This window comes from Aquarana catesbeiana, linkage group LG03, assembly GCF_042186555.1.
Source record: "Aquarana catesbeiana isolate 2022-GZ linkage group LG03, ASM4218655v1, whole genome shotgun sequence".
NCBI classification, from domain to species: Eukaryota; Metazoa; Chordata; class Amphibia; order Anura; family Ranidae; genus Aquarana; species Aquarana catesbeiana.
In genome coordinates this window covers 312859109-312877994 of record NC_133326.1, presented here as the reverse complement: position 1 = coordinate 312877994, position 18886 = coordinate 312859109, and the positions used below count along the sequence as shown (strand labels likewise).

The 18886-nt window shown below is 40.1% G+C and overlaps 1 protein-coding gene across 3 annotated transcripts in view; it reads left to right on the top strand.

Moving 5' to 3' along the window:
* The window catches only part of HCFC2 (host cell factor C2), a 74829-nt gene extending 64237 nt beyond the window's left edge, over nt 1-10592 (top strand). For 2 of the 3 annotated variants that reach the window (XM_073620296.1, XM_073620294.1), the window contains one exon: nt 1786-10592. In XM_073620296.1, the coding sequence (XP_073476397.1) occupies nt 1786-1799 (14 nt within the window). In that variant the 3' untranslated portion in view covers nt 1800-10592. The remainder of the gene's footprint in view (nt 1-1785) is intronic. The other variant, XM_073620295.1, reaches the window with a different exon arrangement.
* The last annotated feature ends 8294 nt before the right edge of the window (nt 10593-18886 follow it).

Here is an 18886-nt window from a genome sequence, read left to right as displayed (position 1 = left end):
GGTGTATAGTGTAATGGTCCCTATAGGTGTATAGTGTGAGAGGTGATGGTGAGATACAATACATCAGATTGCAATGACCAGCCGTCTCCTGTGTTGATGGTTTTTGGGTATAAGATGTGCGTTTTACCTTGTTTGGGGGAAATAACTGGCAGGGAAAGGGTTAAAAGATTACCCAGCAGCCCACAAGTACTCTGAGCTGTACCTACCCAGACTGGTCCTGGTCCTCAGTAGACCCCCCACAGCAGAAGAAGACACCCATACAATAAACCAAAACCTGTAATACTTACCAGCCACATGAATGATGACCTTCTTGAATGGGTCGTGCTGGACGTTGTCCACGGTGAGGTGGACCTCGTAGGTTCCGATGTCTCTTTGAAGGACGGGGCCGATGACTAAGGAGCAATCCTCTTCATCTGAGCGAGTCAGACACAGATGAAACCTTTTACTTTGGTGCTTCTGCAGGTTGCCCCGATTATGGTACAGGATAGGTGTGTAGGGACCGCCTCCTTCTGGAGTCATTCCCCATTCGATCCCAACACTGCTTGCACCAGAGAGATGATTGGTGGTGACCACACATGGGATCACCAGTTTAGAGCCGGCTTTCACCTCTAGACAAGTGTACAATGGCCGAGCATGAGCAAATTCTACACCAAATGCCAGGTGCAGAAAGCAGAAAATGGCAAGCACTTTAAAAAGGATCATTTTCCAAATTTGGCACAAATAATACAGAAAAGTGGCAAACAAATTAAGTTAAAAGTATTTGCTTAGCTAATCAGAAAGATATCTGAATATTCACCTATTAAATCAAATGAGTCAGGCTGAAACTGACACACAGCCAACATTGAGGTTGTTTACCTCAGCTCAGAAATCTCTGCCACTATCATGTCATCAGTGGCAGTTGGGCTGCACCTCGCTTTACCGCATTGCTGCAAATGGTTTGTTCAGCAGATTTCCTGCCAGCAGCACTGCATTGCAGACAAAGGGTTCATCTTCCCATGTTGTTTATCCCAATGTGGTGGTGGGGGGGGGGGGTATTTTATTTGCTTGTTTTCAATTTTCAAATCTCACTGACCTGAGCTAAAAATAAATCCAACATTTTTGTTCAGTTGGCCATAATTAACGGTCACTTTGAGAAAAAAAATGTCGGGGGAGGGGGCTGGAGATGGGGCTTATGCCGCGTACACACGGCCGGACTTCCCGACAGAAAAAGTCCAATGGGAGCTCTCGGTTGGACATTACGACCGTGTGTATGCCCCATCGGACTTTTTCTGTCGGCATTTCAGACGGACTCAGATATAGAACACGGTCTAAATCTTTCTGACGGAAATGCCGACGGAGTTTAGCCCGTTGGTAAGTCCGGCCGTGTATGCGGCATTAGGAATGGATTTTTCTGCCTGTCTTCAATTTTAAAATTTCACTGACCTCCGCTAAAAATAGATCCAACGTTTTTTTTTTTTTTTTCAGATGGCCGAAATTAACAGTCACTTTGTTTGGAGGGGGGGGGAGTCTGTTAGGCTTCAGAAATAAGCATCTGGGTGTGAATTAAAAGACACCATGGAAATCATGAAATGACTGTGCTGATTGAATGTATATCTATATCTATATATCTATATATATCTATCTATATCTATATATATATAGATATAGATAGATATAGATAGATATATATAGATATACATTCAATGTGTGTATATGTATATATATATATATATTTAAAATATAATATTAGATATATATTTTTTTTTTTGTTATTTATATTTATTAATACATTATGGTTTGTTACAGCAGAGAAAACGTGAAAAGCCTTGTGGGAGCGCCTTGACAAGATTAAGCAGCAAAGTGCCACTTCCAATGGATGTTTGCCACTAATGTAACTGAAAAGGAATCATTTTCAGCGTGTACTAAGTGTAGCTATATGTTTTACTTTTTGTAATCTTTTGTAAATCTCAGAATGTTTATTTTTACATTATGCTACCTGTTGTAAAGCGATACATATATAAATATATACTTTTATTCATGTGTTTTTGCAAAGGATTAGTGACATACTCAGGTGGGACTACACAATGCAGTTTCTTTGTACTGGAAACTGGCTTTGACTTCCTTTTTTTTTTTTTTTTATCACTTAAGTGTATTTGTGAGTATCTAGTTTTAAGCAATAAAATAGAGTAAAAGGGATGGATCGACGGTTACAGTGCAATACTTTAGGCACAATGCACTTCCCTGACTGCAGGGGCTCCGTGCCTATACTTCAGCATGGAATCATTAAGGAATGTGCAAGGGGAATTGTATAAAGTTAATTTAGGCCTTTTTAGTTTTCTAGAAGAGTGTGTGTTGAATAACTTGCACTTTTCAAATAGCCTTTTTTATCAAATAAGTTGTATGCAAAAAGAAACGTTGGTAAATTTTATATAGCGGTAAATTTATAGAGCATCAGTCTGGTCATTCAGTATACCAGATTATTCTGGGAGTTGTACAGACAAAATCATCAAACCAATGTTCTTAACTAGGCTTTTACTGGATTGTGCAGTTTAAAGGGGTCTCCAACCAAAATGAGAATTTCTAATGCTTTACCCCAGACAGATCCCAGGAAAACCCCAGTGTGATCCATTGTGGTATCCATGTGTTCAGACCAGCCATTTACACAAGATTGTGTTTACTTTACATTTCTGAATGGCTGGTGCCAATGGAATCTGAACTCGCATCTCCCTATCCCAGCAAAACAGAGGAGAAGGGGCTTTCTTGGGGAACTTTTTTGGGGAAGTTAGAAGCAAGTGTTAACACTTTCAGTTTTGCTGGAAAACCCATTTATACAGAGTAGTATCTTGTAGAAGCAGTTTAATTGTTGTATCAAAACTAATCACATGTTAGTGAATAAACTGATGTCCTATGTAATCTAGGTAGGCAGTCTATTAACTAAGGTTAGTGGATCAATTTGCTTAGCAGACAAACATCTTGGTATGTTGTGCACGTCACTGCCCAGCAGTACCTTTTTGTCAGACGAAAGCACATTTTTAAGTGAATATTTCAAGGAAAAACATGTCTGTTATAGAAAATTGCAGTAAAGTGGGTTTTGCTCACTATGAGGAATGCTATATTCACCAGAGGTGCTTTAGCGCAATCGGCGTACCACAAACTCTTGTAACTTTAGGTCCATATACATATTATTGAGCTGCTTTTCACAGACGCAGCTTGATATCTACTAAGGTTGACAGTACTGACCCATGTTGGGGTATACCTAATGCTTGTTTTCTCTAGGTCAGGCATGTCAAACTTTATTATTGGCTGCATGCAGCCCTCATTGGTCTAACGTTCAAAACAAAACTACTAAAATGAATGCACCTCCAGCTGTTTTTCAGTTTATAAGTTACACTTCTTTACATAATTTTGTAGCTTAATACTTTCTTATGGCCCCTTTCTCTGTAATTAAATATTATGAATTGAAATGTTTACTATAATGTTAGGAGAATGTTTCTGAGGTATCAGAATGGTGTTCTGGAGTTAAGGCCAAGTTCACCTTTCAGGAAAAAATAATAAATGCACATATTTTTGCAGAAAAAAAAAAATACCATTTATTATTTTTTTCTACAGAAGCCTTCAAAGCATTGCACCCGCAATCAGTGGATAATGTGTACAAAGTCGAGCTCCTGCTGACATGTCCTCAGCTTTCTTGCCCATACGCACAGACTTTCTCTTAGAAGCTGGAGTAGGAGTCGGTGGACTACAGGGGGGCTCATCCATGGCCTTGCAGTCCAGTAAGACATCCGTCTGCCGCAGTGGCAGACAGGGCTTGTAGTTTCTTCATTTACAGATTTCTGTGAATGAATTTTGCGGCTGTGCGGGCAGATTTTGAATGTGGGAGGGAGAAAGAACCCCCGCCAATTGTCACAGATGAGGGGGGTTGTTGGAATATGTTCCAGTGGTGAACTCATCTCTTAAGTAGGTGTGGCCCCCTTTGAAGATTATGGGCCAGTTCCCACTGCTGCGATGTCAGACATTGCATGTGATTCGCACCGCACTGCTGTGCAAATCACATGCAATGTCTGTGCGATGCAAATTCAGCCATGCAGATTGTATCGCATTTGGAACCAAACTCGTGCAGGACCCTTTTTTTGGTCCTCACCAGAATCGGATCGCATGGGTGTTCACATCCATGTGATCTTATTCATGTCCGAATTAACAGTTCACACTGCGATATGCGAACCGATCTGGGGGTGTCATTAACTTTGTATTGACACTACCAGCGGTTCGCATAGGGCAGTGTGAACTGCCTGCGGGAGACATGTGATGCAGGAACCCGTACTGAATTTGCAGGGTTCCTGCACCACTGCAGTGTGAACTGACTGTTTTATCTGCTCATGCTGTAATACATAGGACAGGTCAGTGCTGCCATGAGTTCCAGAGGACACAATTAGTACAGAGGTGATTTCTTGTGTCTGCCAAAATGCACAGCAGTGCATGCTCCATTAATATGTAAATAGGGGTTGTTGTATGCCCGCCAAGAAGAAGCTTGATTTGCCACCTATGTGTATGAGCTCTAAGATATTATACTTGAAAATTTTAGCAGTATTTGTGAATTACAGATGTAGTTACTGTAAGCAAACCTAATACAAAATCAAAATGTTACCCCTCCTCTTCCCCCAACACATATTATGATAGGGCCATTTAAAAGGAAGTTATAGATAGTGCTAGGAAATAAATCATAAAATTGTATAGCAATATGTCCCTCATTCTGAAGATACAAGTGCATTAAATTTGTGGCATTATGGATTATATATTTCTACTTCCTTACTTCTAACATACAGGCAGTCCCTGAGTTACGAACAACTCCTACTTATGAACGGCCTCAAATGCCAGCCATTTGTGCTCCACGCTGGTCCTGGATACCTCCGGACACATCCCATACTGTAGTACTACATGTACCGCATGGCCAGAAGAGCCCCAGATAACATAACAAGCGCCCGGAACATCCCACATCCATGCACAGGCGGACGTTACACTTACGAACGCAATGTTCCGACCAGAAGTTACACTTACGAACGCAATATTGTGACTTACGAACAACTTCGACTTACGAATAAACCTATAGTCCTTATTGTGTTCGTAACTCGGGGACTTCCTGTACTTAATTCTATAACATGTTTTTTATACAGGTATAGATAATGCATAGTTTCTGATAATTGTTAATGACAGAAAAAGTTATAATTGTATAGAGAGAAGGCAAATAGTGGATTTCCATCTTTCATGTGGAAAGGCCTTTTCTTTCCTTATTTATCTCGGTAATCTGTTATCATCAGTAACATGAAACACTTGGAATTTGTTTTTGGATTTTTCCTCATTATTTGAAGTACCACCACTCCTTTAAAAACGCTGCTTAGCATTTCAAATGTATCACTGCACTCACTCCTCACCCATAGTTCATCTTAAAGAGAGAGAGCTGTAGACCGTCATTGCTGGTTACAATTTGGAAATCTGCAGGTAGCCTAATTGCTTTTATACAAACTGAAGCCTGTATGTACTAGACAAGTATTCGGCAAGCTTTAAGCAGATTTGTTAAAACTTTTAGAACCAACCCTGAGCTGCAGTTTAGGGGTAAATATAGTGGTTCTAAAGACAGGGCATATTTTACCTGCATTTCCTGCATTAAATAAAAAATGTCCCAGGAAGCGGGGGTGGGGCAGAGCCGGGCTGCGCGTGTTTATGGACACACACACAGATTGGGGGCAAGCCTGCAGGTGTGCCCTCATGGCAAGCAGCTTGCAATGGGGACACAAAGAAGAGGGGGAGCTGAGAGCGCCACTGGGGGACCCCAGAAGAGGCAGTTTGGGGCTGCTCTGTGCAATGCCATTGCACTTAGCAAGCAAGTATAGCATGTTTTATAATTAAAAAAAAAAACACTTTAATGCAAGTGCCTACTAAACAAGCAGCAAGCATGTTATAGTATGCTTTAGCACTACTTTAAAGTGATTTGTAAGTGGAAAAGTTTAAAAAAAAAAGATGTTATACATACTTAGCTGCACAGAGCAGCCCCATCCTCCTCTTCTCTGGTTCCCTGCTGGTGCTCCAGGGTCTTCCCCCACTGCTGAGTGCTCCCCATAGCAAGCTGCTTGCTATGGGGGCACTCACGCAGGCATGTTCCTAAGCTGCGCTTTGTGTGTCCATTGATACACACAGTGCGGCTCGGCTCAGCCCCTGGCTTTCTGCTGTGATTGACTATGATTGACAGCAGCAGGAGCCAATGGCTGACGTTGCTATGCCCGAGCCACTGATGAGAGAGAGAGCGCAGCAATCCTGTTCTCGTGCACAGAGCTGGATCAACACTGGGCTCTGGTAAGGGGGAGTGCACACAGAAGGTTTTTTACCTTAATGCATACAGTGCATTAAGGTAAAAAACCCTCTGACTTTAGAACCACTTTAATCCAGTTAAAATCCTCCCGAAGCCTACTAGCAGCCTACTAGCACACTATTAAAGTAAACTTTAAAAATTCACAGAAGGGTAGGGGCTATTGGTAGAATAGAATTTACAAGTTTCTTCTCTCAAAAAAAAAATCTGCAGTTTTTATTTTTTAAATCTGGACTCTGACTAATGTGGGAAGCTCATTGCTGCTGGAGAGCACACTCAGAGGTAAATATGTCATAATGTGCATGTATGATGTGCACACATACTGACCACCCCAACCATGGTTTTCTTCTTTCTGCCATGAGAGCTATTTAACATTCCTGATGTTTGTCCTAAAGGTTTTAACAAATCTACTGGAAACTTGCTGAAAACTTTGCAATAATGTAAGACTTGATTCACATCTATGCATGTTGCTTTTGAGCATTTCTGCAGTGCTTTTGCTGTGCTTTCCACTTTTTTTCCCACAATTTGCATTTTTTTTATGCTTTTTCTTTTTGGAAAATTTGTTGTTGGGCAGATATATAAACTCAAATCACGGTAAAAACACACTACGTGCTTTTCTGCAGCTTCTCCGTTGAAGTCTATTGAACCAAAAAAAAGCACCGTTTTCCATTTAAAAAGTCACTGGCCCTTTCCAAAAACGCAGAGGCACAAAAATGCATTGATGTGACAGTGTTCCATAGGAAACTCATGTTAACAAAATGTCCTGCGTTTCTGTTATGCCCTGTACACACGAGCGGACTTTTCGACCGGACTGGTTCAAAGGACCGAATCCGGCAGACAATCCGACCGTGTGTGGGCTTCATCAGACCTTCAGCGGACTGTTTCTGTCGAAAATCTGACGGACTTTAGATTTGGAGCATGTTTCAAATATTTACGTCGGAACTCTGCCGGACCCAGTTCCTATAGAAAAATCCGCTCATCTGTATGCTAGTCCGACGGATGAAAACCAAAGCTAGGGCAGCTATTGGCTACTGGCTATGAACTTCCTTATTTTAGTCCAGTCGTACGTCATCACGTACGAATCCATCAGACTTTGGTGTGATCGTGTGTAGACAAGTCCGTTTGTTCGAAAGTCCATCAGAAGTCCGTCGGAAAGACTGTTGGACCTTTGTTGCCGAAAAGTCCGCTCGTGTGTACACGGCATAAAGAGCATGAAAAAATGCATTGGTGTGAATGGAGCTTAAACGCTAGCCATACGCGCACTGGTTTTTCACATACTGAAGCCCATATATGTGCAGGCCTATAGATGTTCAAATATTCCAAAATAAATTGGGAAAATTATATTGGAGAAAATTGCTAGTCAAATTTTACATAGCTTAAGAAATGAAGTCATTTAAATACACAATTTAAATATTGTATATTGATACTTGTGTGATTTTTAATGTGGATCATTTTGGCATATAGATTATATATCGTAATTAGTTTCCGTTTATATGCCTGAGCATGAAACATTCCGTTGGACATCTAACACGCATACTATCGTATTGTATCATCTCCACAGTTAGTTTAGGGCAGATCTTGAACACTATATAGGAAATCTCCTCTGCAATAATAAAGTTTGTATGTGAGGTCTGTAAATGTATATTTTATATTTACACAGAGGTTATTGTTTTTAACGTAGCCATTTATATTGGCTATGGAAAATGTATTTTTGCTTCCAAGTTTTGTAAACATTTGTAAAGTATATATCATAGCAATATAGATTTGCTAAAATGAGGTCATGTGCTCGACGTTTGGTTTTAAAGACAGACTTGGCAGATCCTGGCCGGTGTGGATATGGTAAATATTTTCAGGTTAATATTAGAAAAGTGGGCAGTTGCTTCATATGGGTCCTCTTTCCCCATTTTCACTTGGTCGGCATCAGCTGCATGGGAAATTCGGGAACTCTCGCCACTGATGCACAAAATGCTTGCCTTGTGTCTGTGCATTACTGGATAGGAAAGTGTTAGCCCACCAAGGTGATATGAACGGCTGTGGGATGAGAGGGACTCATGCATGTTGCTTTACAGACTCGTCTTCAACGGGTAAAAATGTCTGACCTATTTTTTTTAAATATGCACTTTTCACTGCTGTTTTATTGCCAGTGTTCCTTCCATCTGTACAGAAGCTTGTACTCTTGTTGTTAGTGCTACAGTTGAAGTGGCTTAGTGATCGCAGTACATATTTCTATATTGTACTATTTGCATTGTGTATCATGCAGCTTCTGTGTGCAGTGCTGCTGCTGTTCTGTAGTCATGAATACAAGCCTTGTTGGTGAGCCTTATGTGTCAGTGTTTACAAAGCCATCTTTACTCCTTATGCTGAGGGAATGTTGTTTGCTACTATAGTTTTAGCTTCAAGTTTGCTTTGCACTTGTATAAATGTTATTAAGCTCACACATGTGGGCTTTTTATTTTACAGCACTTTACAATTGTCCAGTCATCTGACTTTTAAGTAATCATGTCAAGGAATTATTCTTCAAGTAATCATGCAGTAACACCGTGTAGTTGTGTTCTATGTAGGTATGCAATTGCAACTGACAGTGTTAACCGTAATGTACAATCAGTGTGGCTGCTGTTTTTAAACACACACACACACACAATTCCTAAAAGCATGTATACTGCAAAACAGAGCTATTCATTTAGGATAATTGACCATTTCAATGTGCAATTTCAGTTGTAAAGTTAGGAATTTGTGGTCTTCTGTTTGTGACGATGATTGTGATGTGTGTCTAATCAAAGAAAGTAACATGGGAAGTAAGGAAACCAGAACCAGCCGAAATTTGAACCATCTATGGCCAGCCTTAAGGCTTGTGTAGATGGGCAAAAAAGAGCATGCTGGCATGTGCATTCAGGATTATTTTAACCCCTTCCCACCCGCCTTTGCATCCCCTTTAAAAGTTAACGCTCAGGGGAGCGGAAAGGATTGGTGATCATGTGACCATCGTGTTTGGCTATCACAGTGGTGACATGATTGGGAGCCAGTCTCGCCAGCTACCAATATCTTCTCGGAACCAAGAGGCATTTTCAGCAGCGCACTCCCAGCACATAAACATTGCCTGCCCAAGTGATGCATATATGCGCTAAAGCCCAGCATTTTGCCACCACACTTATGGGTTACTGGGGCCTAAATCGGTTAAAAATGATTTTGAGCTCCTTCAAAGATGCTTCTCACCCTGATGCTTTAGCATTCCTACTGCCTTGTAAGGAGAGAATAGCAGTTTTGATGCACATGCCCATGTAACATCCAAGCTTTGAAGATCAAGTTCTTAAAGCGAAAGTAAACCCATCGATTTAATTGTTTCAAAAAACAGTTACATTCCCGGCATGCCAGAAATGCTAACTGTCACATTGGTTGTGCTCTCAACCAAACTGTCAAACCATCCAATGGCTGGTGTCATAACTGATCACATGTGCAGCATCATAACAGTTGAAGATTGAACCGAGGCCAAGATGGCAGCTTCCTTGTCTAAAAAACGATAGGAGGGTTTACTTCCACTTTAAGCCTTTGGTACACTCCATCAGTTGAGGGATCATTCTTGCACTTATACCACTTGAAGCTGCTTGGGGCACAGCATACACCCACCAAAGTTTAGTATTTCAGTTCTAGGTGAAGATTAGAGAACTGATTAACACAGTAACATGTTTTTTTGAGAAAGCTAGGGACCAGGTTTATTTGTCTGGAGATCCTGTTTCTGTTCTATATTCCCACCTAGAACTGAGGTAAAGGTAGATCTTAAAGTATAACTAAAGGATAAACTTTTGTTTGTAGTTTTGGATAGAGGGATTAGAACTGTCAGTTTTGATTGCTGTGTACCCCGATTAAGGAGAATTACCTTCTCTATTTGTCCTGCTTACCGTTATCATTAAAAGTAAAAAAAAAATCCCAAATTTTGGGTTGCCCCCAGAAAAGTAATAGAAGGGAAATCTTCCCTTCTGTGGACACTAGTTCTGGTGACCTGGGGGTCCCCAAGGAATTCCTTTTATTTGCAGAGATTTCCTCTCACTTCCTGTTTGGCTATGGGACAGGAAGTGAAGGGAAATCTCCGCGATGGGACACAGATCAGGAAAAAAAATATCTGACAGGGGTTATAGCCCTTCCTTATACTATCCTAAATTAAAAAAAAAAAAAAAAAAGTTTTGCCTATAGTTCTACTTTAACTCTATGCTTTAGTCTCACCTAAAGCATGTTTTAGATTTTCTTATACTTGCCTTTCTCTGAAGTCTTCAAGCCGGGGAGGTAATGCACCGGGTCTTCTTTAGAACTTCACTACAAAGAGTGGTAATGATGGCTTCTACATCATTACACTGAGTGCTGGTTGCTGTGGTGATGCCCCCTTCCCTTAGGTGGCTGGTCCAGGACACTCACAGTATATTATGGGTGCCATTTAATGCAAAAGACTGATGAGGACATTTTGTGGTTGGGGGAAGAGCATTGAAGAGAAGGTGAGTATTGCAGTCAGAGCTGCATTTTACTGGCTGGGAGATCCAAAATATCAGTTATGGTTGTATTGAACTTATTAAAGTATTACTTCATGACCATAATTTCTTCAAAGAAGACTTAGGTGCTCAATTTGCACACAAAAATCCAGAAATCCAGTAGACTTAAAAACTGCAGTTGTTTGCAACCATATTCCAGCATAGCAGCTATAAAAGTTGAAACCAAACTCCAGTGTGTGTGTGTGTGTGTGTGTGTGTGTGTATATATATATATATATATATATATATATATATATATATATATATAGGATTAGAAACTCTTTGGAGAGTTTTTTTTTTACTTTCTGTTCCATCTGACACTTTTACAGGAAGGGAGAGGGAATCTCCACTAGGGCATGCAGACAGAAATAAAACTTCAGGGGTTCCAACTTTTCCGTATTCTGCAATAAACTATAAAATAGGTTAGAGTTGGGGTTTCATGTGTGATTTGCTGCTATGGGCATATGTAGAACAATTTATCTTCTACAAAGCAGCCAATGTATGTAAGCATCAGATCACTGAATCAGGGTATTTTGGAGGAATATAGTAAACCATATTTTTACTTGTTGCTGTATGTTGCCTTACACATTTTATTTTTACTTTTTATACAGGGTATATGTAATTATCATTTACTGATTGGCACTTTCAATGACCATGCATTTCAGAGAAAAATATGCTTTTATCAAGCTGACAAATATTTATATACTGTTGTCATTTTGATTTGTTATTCTTCATATGACCAATACATGTTTTAAGATTCTTTTACTCATTTGCAAAGTTAATGCTTGAAATATTATGCCATAATTGTATTAAATAAACTTGCTTTATATTGTTTACGTGATCACAGTGTTGAAATAGTTTGTCTTTATTTCCATCATATTTTTTAATAATAAATAAATCTAAGTTTTATCAAGGCAGCCCAACTGACCAAATAAAATTCAGGACTATGCAGAGTTGGCTTTGTTGTTGAGGCAAACTGTCAGGAGTAAAATGGAATAACAATGTGCAAACTCCACTTTTGTGTTGAGAAGAAAACATTCTCCTCTAGGTGATCTGTGTACAATACAAGGATTTAAACCCACAACAGTAAAATCAGTCTGTATATGCAGTAAAGCATGCTTCTCCTCACTGTGGAACCTAAGGGGTTAATCCTCTGCATTGTGTAAAAAAAAGGCTGTTTGATCCTGTCTCCTCTGGTCCTCCCCTTCCTCCACAGTCCCCAGTTCATCTCCTGATAGTACAGAGCTAGGGGACAAGCTGCACATGCTCAGTTTGGTGTGGTATTCCTAGATAGTTTTTTTTGGGAGAGTGTATGTGATCAGCACAGGGCCAATCATCACTGTCCAGACAGAGAGGGTCAGGGGTCCTACATCCTTATAGGAAATCAAGGGAGAATGAAAACTCCTCTTACAAACTTTAACTAGACGCTGATAGAAGTTACAAGACTGCTATATACTGTTGATGAGAAAAGGTATTTAGCGGTTTATATTTACTAAAATAATTGCATTTCTGTGTACTGTGGGAGACCAGATATAATAAATGCATGCTCCTGGGTTTTGTAAGACTTTAAACATTGTTGCAGATTCCGGGAGCGGAGCTCATATAGGTACAGATCGGAAGATTTTTTTTACATAACACAGACACAGGGACACTTGTTATTATGGTACAGAGGGGATAAGACGATTTAGTTGCAGTTATGAGGGGGGGGGCAACGACACAGATAGCAGGGCTGCGGATGACGGAGGCATGTACTCTGACCACAGTGTCAGGGCTCAGCAGCCATAATACACCATGGTCAGTTTGCAGGGGGTTGGGTATAACCAGGGAGGATCAGCCAGGTTTTTTAGGTATTACAGGGGACCAAATTACACAGCGCAAGCACTGTGCTGTATAACATGCTTTAGGGGAACAGGATCGTTTTTTTTTTTTTTTTTTTTTAACATTCAATTACAAAATTGCTTGTATAGCAATTGTATATGCTAGATACATTTTTTATATGCTTTTTTTTTCCCCCATGAAAGTGGAGTTACCTTTTAAGTGGGGGAAAAAGAAGGAAATGGAAGAGGATGTGGCACAGGCGTTAAATGTGGTTAGTCCTGGGGTGTCAGGTGTAACTGATTTATAGGTTATCTACGTGGAGCACATTCAACTCCAGTTGGGCATATACAATCCTAAGCTTCTCCTTGTATAAATACTTATCCTGCTATTCTGAATGGATACTAGAGAACCTTTATTAACCACTTAAGGACTACCCTACATACATAGACTGCAGCAGGGTGGCCCTTTAGCACTTAATCGCATACCTGTGTGTGTGATTGTTTTTTCAGGGTCTCGAGCGCGCACATGCGCCCCTGGCGATCCACTCCCGTTGTGTTTGGAGACAGCGGGAGCCAATCAGCGAGTCCGGCAGACCTGCCGATCGTTCCCGAGGCAGACAGAACATCGGTCTGCCTATGTAAACAAAGCGGATCGCCGTTCTGTGACAAGAGAAGACAGAGATCCTGTGTTTCTGCTAAGCAGGAACACAGATCTCTGTCTTCTTACAGTTAAAGCATCCCCAACAGTTAGAAAGCACTCCCAGGGAACACATTTAACCCTTAGATTTCCCCTGATATTAACCCCTTCCCTGCCAGTGTCATTAGTACAATGTTTGTTCGCCACAATGTTGCAGTCCCACTATAAGTCGCTGATCGCCGCTATTACTAGTAAAAAAAATTCCATAAAAATATCCCATAGTTTGGCAGCGCTATAAATTATGCGCAAACTAATCAACATATGCTTATTGGGGTTTTTTTTAACCAAAAATATGTAGCATATTGGCCTAAATTGTTGAATAAACTCAATTTTTTTACATTTTTTTTTTATTGGATATGTTTTATAGCAGAAAGTACTTTTTTTTTTTTTTTAAATTGTTGGTCTTTTTTTGATTATAGAGCAAAAAATAACAACCACAGAGGTGCTCAAATACCACCAAAAGAACATTCTATTTGTGTGGAAAAAAAGAACATCATTTATAAAAAAAAAAAAAAGGACAATTTTATTTGGGTACGGCTTCAAACGACCACGCAATTGTCCGTTAAAGTAACGCAGTGCTGTATTGCAAAAAATGGCCTGGTCATGAAGGGGGTAAAACCTTCCGGGGCTGAAGTCGTTACTAAACCCACAACAATAAAATCAGTCTGTATATGCAGTAAAGCATGCTTGTTATACTCACTGTGGAACTTGTCTTCTCCGATCCTCCCCTTCTCTCACAGTCCCCAATATATCTGCTGATAGAACAGAGCAAGCTGCACATGCTCAGTTTGATGTGTTTTGCTAGAGAATTTTTTTTTTTTTTTCATGGGAGAGTGCATGTGATTAGCACAGGGCCAATCAGCACTGTCCAGACAGAGGGTCAGGGGTCATGCAGCCTCATAGGACAATCAGGGGATAATGAAAACTCCTCCTACAAGCGTCAGCCAAACACTGATAGAAGTCACAAGACTACAATATACTGCGTATTTAACGCCACTGATAAAAGTATGATAATATACTGTCGTCCTCTAAATTTAGGAAAAACAAAAGGCAGAGGGTCTAAGGCAACTGTGGACTCTCATGGTACGGTAAGGCCTTACATACACATTTGTATCAAAATATATACATTTATTAAGACAAAGACATGATTAAAAAGGTCCTAAGAAGAGAGAGTATACAATACATACAAATTAATTCTCTGACGAAGAACTGAGCAATTGTACGTGCATCCATCCAGGGAAAGGAATCGGAATGTCGTCTTAGATCAGTTCAGATTCAACATGTTTTGCGGTGTGACCGCTTCATCAGGAGTATGCTTCCAGAGACATTATATGCAGTTATCTCTATAAAGGACAGACATATACATAATCAAGCTTATAAACAAACCAATCAAAAATACATGCAATGATGATTGTAAGGATTTAAACATTTATGGACACTCCTCAAATCTGCCATAGAGGTGAGCAAGTTCAAAAATCCAAACAATACTAAGAATAATATGTCATATAAACAGTTCCAACCCACAACTGCATCCCCATATAGAATGGACATAGAAGCTTACCGCGGCTGGACCAACCAACCAACCAACCAAACCAGGGGACATCTATAGGCCCCTAAGGGCAAATTCCGGTGGGAGCCAGGACAAAGTACAAGAAATGGGCGCCAGGACTATTTAATGGGATTGTTTTCCCATTATGGGGTCAAATGTCAGCAGGGATAGTGGCAGTTTGCTCCCTCCTGGAGCTCTTTTGAGGTAGGCTTGTTTGGTGCAGCACTTGACTATGTGCATGCTTTTATATTGGCCTTTTGGCTTCTTTGTGTCCATCTCTCTTGTTTTGTGCTTCACTGCCTCCTATCTATTGCCAATTCTAGGAAATCTCCTGGCTATGGTGGATTTCACTACATCTTAAACCATCTGTATGGATTGTTTCCCTTCCCGCAATGATGAAACATTCCATGCATTGTACCTATTCCACCAGGGTAAGCAACTTTATATCAGCCCCGTTTCTTGATTGAACCCTTGGATATTGCTTAGGCAGTATCTTTATTGGCTAATGCACAGGTGTATGAATATTTTTGGTGTGTTACACATATATAGAGAGACATATATTCTTCCTACAGCTTTTCCTCTTTGTGTGAGGCTCTCTGTTCCATTTCTATGGGCATCTAATTCAGGTGCGTATTAATGAGACACTATACATATATATTTTTGATTGTATATAAAAGTCTCTATTAAATCAGAGACATATTTTATCAGCAAGTTCTTGCTGTGTTACCTCTATCTATCTATCTATCTATCTATCTATCTATCTATCTATCTATCTATCTAAATATATATATATATATATACACACACACACACATATATTTTTCTCTCTTTATTTTTTGACAGTTTGTGTATTTCTTGTACTTTAAAAAAGAGAGAAAACCGCGCTATAAGTGATATAAGAGTCCAATTATGAAGTCCCATATAACATAAAATGAATAGTCCCAATGGTAGTCCAGACAAGCAGGATCAATAGGTGATAAAATTCTTCCAAAGGAAACAGTAATAGTGGACACAATCAGCGGAACACTCCAACATATATCGCGCTTACCAGAAGTAAGGCTTTAAAGGGCGAGTGGCTTAAACCCAGGCTGGGCCTTTAGATGTACACTCCAGGTGAAGCAGGAAGGGCGCCCTCATCCCGTGTATCCACAGATATAATACAAAAGAATATAACAAAAATATAGCGTAATATTGTTTTAAAAAATACGCCACACCAGAAAGAGAAAATGACACTCAAATACCCTTAAATCACGTGTGATCATATGAAATCCTGTGCTAAATAGCTAGGACAATGGGGTGGGTGTTATGCAATCATGCAAACATAAGTGGAAAAAATATTTTTTAAAGTGAAGGTAAATAGTATAGGTGTAAACTGCAACGACTTCCAAAATCTGCTTACCAGATATAATTGGACAGTCGGCGTGTGTAAAGCACTCCAAAATACGTGAAGGGTTGTGGAAAGAACTCCCAACAGGTGCTGGGACAACTAATAATGCGAGCTGCTTACCAGAGGGCAAACCCTCGTATGCAGATATAGTGAAAAAACGGGAACCAACACCAAAGAATAGATATTAAACGGACCTTCGGGATTGTCCCCTTACCAGACAAATAAGCAAAAAGGCAGATGTACTACGATCCCAGCCATACTCCCGACCAGAATGGTATACCTCGTCTTGCCCTCTCGGTCCAGACTCGGCAGCACATATATAATGAAGAGCCAATAGTGTGATACTGTATATAGTAAATTTATTATAAAGGAATAACACTTACATAAGTCGGATTTTAAAAGCTGAAAAGATAGTAAAAACGAAGCCGGCCGGCCTCCGAACACACTCCCGTCCTCAATCGAACGACGTGGTGACGTCAGCACGCCCCTCCCAGACGCGTTTCGTCATACGTTTGACGTTCTCAATGGGGAACGGGCAGCGTGCTGAGCCACCACGTTATAAGCCCTACTCAAGCCTCGCTCTGAGTCCCGTTAGGGAGACAGGCGGCGCCATCTTGAGTTTGGGCATCATTCTCTGCCTGATAAACAAACAGCGCCATCTTGAGTGTGGGCATCCTCATTGTTTAACATACAGAGCGAAGTCATATAGACATTCCACAGACAAGGTTCTCACACCTCTGGTAGTTAAAAAGTAGCTAAAATAGCATATAATTAGACTAAATATTATATATTCTAAAGACCATGGCAGAGAAAACAGCACATTTATATCCCACTCTCCGAAAGCTGATACATAACCCATGTATACTGTATGAAGTGTAGTGACTCCAAACTTTAACTAAACAGGTAAACTTAGGGCTATATAATCATATAAAATAAGCACATAGAAAAAAATAAAAATTAAAAATTAAAAATAATCCCATATTTCAAAAGGACTAAAAGCAAAAAAACTAAACCCAAAGTATATCTTAGTGATATTAATCCATAATTGCAGTCTATACTAGGTCTCCCTCTAGGGTGATAACAGAACCAGCATAAACCACAATATGAAAGTATAAAAATTGTGAAATAAAAAAAAAAAAATAAAAAAAAAAAAATTGTGAAATAAAAAAAAAAAAAATATTTAAAATAAATGACCTTGAAATAAAAAATCTTAAATTTCAAGAGAGGAGGAGACACCATAAATAAGAAATGAGACTCAGATGGAACAGCCTCATAGGCGGAGTCAATGCCTGTTTAGACAATATTAATCCCCGATTCCAGTATATGCTATTCCCCCAAAATGAGTGGCCGTAAAAACAGCACATTAGGAATTGTCTATAAAGGCATTAACGTCCACATCTATATTCAATCCATGTGGCGTATAACATTTTAATCTATGGACCCAAGACATCTCTAGCTTTGAAATGTCTCGTACCAAAGAGCTCCCTCGCCAATAAGGTCTATATCGATCAATGCCAACAAAGAGAGTGTTGGAGGGGTCTCTGTCATGTACCAAACGGTAATGTTTTGAAACTGAATGGTTTTTGAACCCTGTCAGAATATTGGTGATATGCTCGTTGAGCCTTACCTGAAGGGGGCGTTTAGTTCGTCCCACATATTGCAAGCCACAAGGGCATTGCAACATGTAGACTACCCCAAGAGTGGTACAAGTAATAAATGGAATAATAGAATGGGTTTGGGCAGTTGTTGTAGACACAAAGGTCTGAGTTCTCCTGTTCGGACAGGAATTAAAGGAACATACACGACATCGGTTGCATTTATAAAAACCGGTCAGCTGGTCAAAAAAAGTGGTTCTTACAATTGGAGGATCTAGAACACCGGGGGCCAAATTATTCCTAAAGGTAGGTGCCCCTCTAAAGACAGTTAAGGGTTTTGGCGGTAAGACTTCCCTCAAAACCCTGTCATTAGTGATGATATGCCAGTGCTTAGAAATTAGTTGTTTTACCTCCTTGTGTTGGAGAGAATAGGTGGTGATAAAGGGAACTCCCAGATTTTGATTTAAGTTACTAGGTCGTGGTCTGTCCTGTAATAAGAGTTCTCTATCCATACTCCGTACATTTTCCAAAATAGGTAAAAGATTTTCCCTGGTATATCCCTTTTCAAGGAATCTCTGTGAGAGTATTGCTCTGTGTTAAAAAAGTAACAGGGTCCGAACAATTTCTGCGAATTCTCATATACTGGCTTTTGGGGATTCCATTAAGCCAAGGTCTGTGGTGACAACTTCCCAATGGGATATAAGAATTACGGTCACTTTCCTTAAAAAAAGTGGATGTAGACAGACGATTACCATCTATATTTAAAGTAAGGTCCAAAAATGGATCTGGGTTTGGCTCAACTCGAAATTCAAATGTATACCTCGGTTGTTAACATTGAGGGAGGACAGGAACTCACGGAGCTCCTGGCCATCGCCATCCCATAGGAGGAGGATGTCATCTATATACCTGGCCCACAGGACAAGATGGGGACTCCTGCGGGCATAGATGACATCCTCCTCCCACTTGGCCATAAAAAGATTCGCC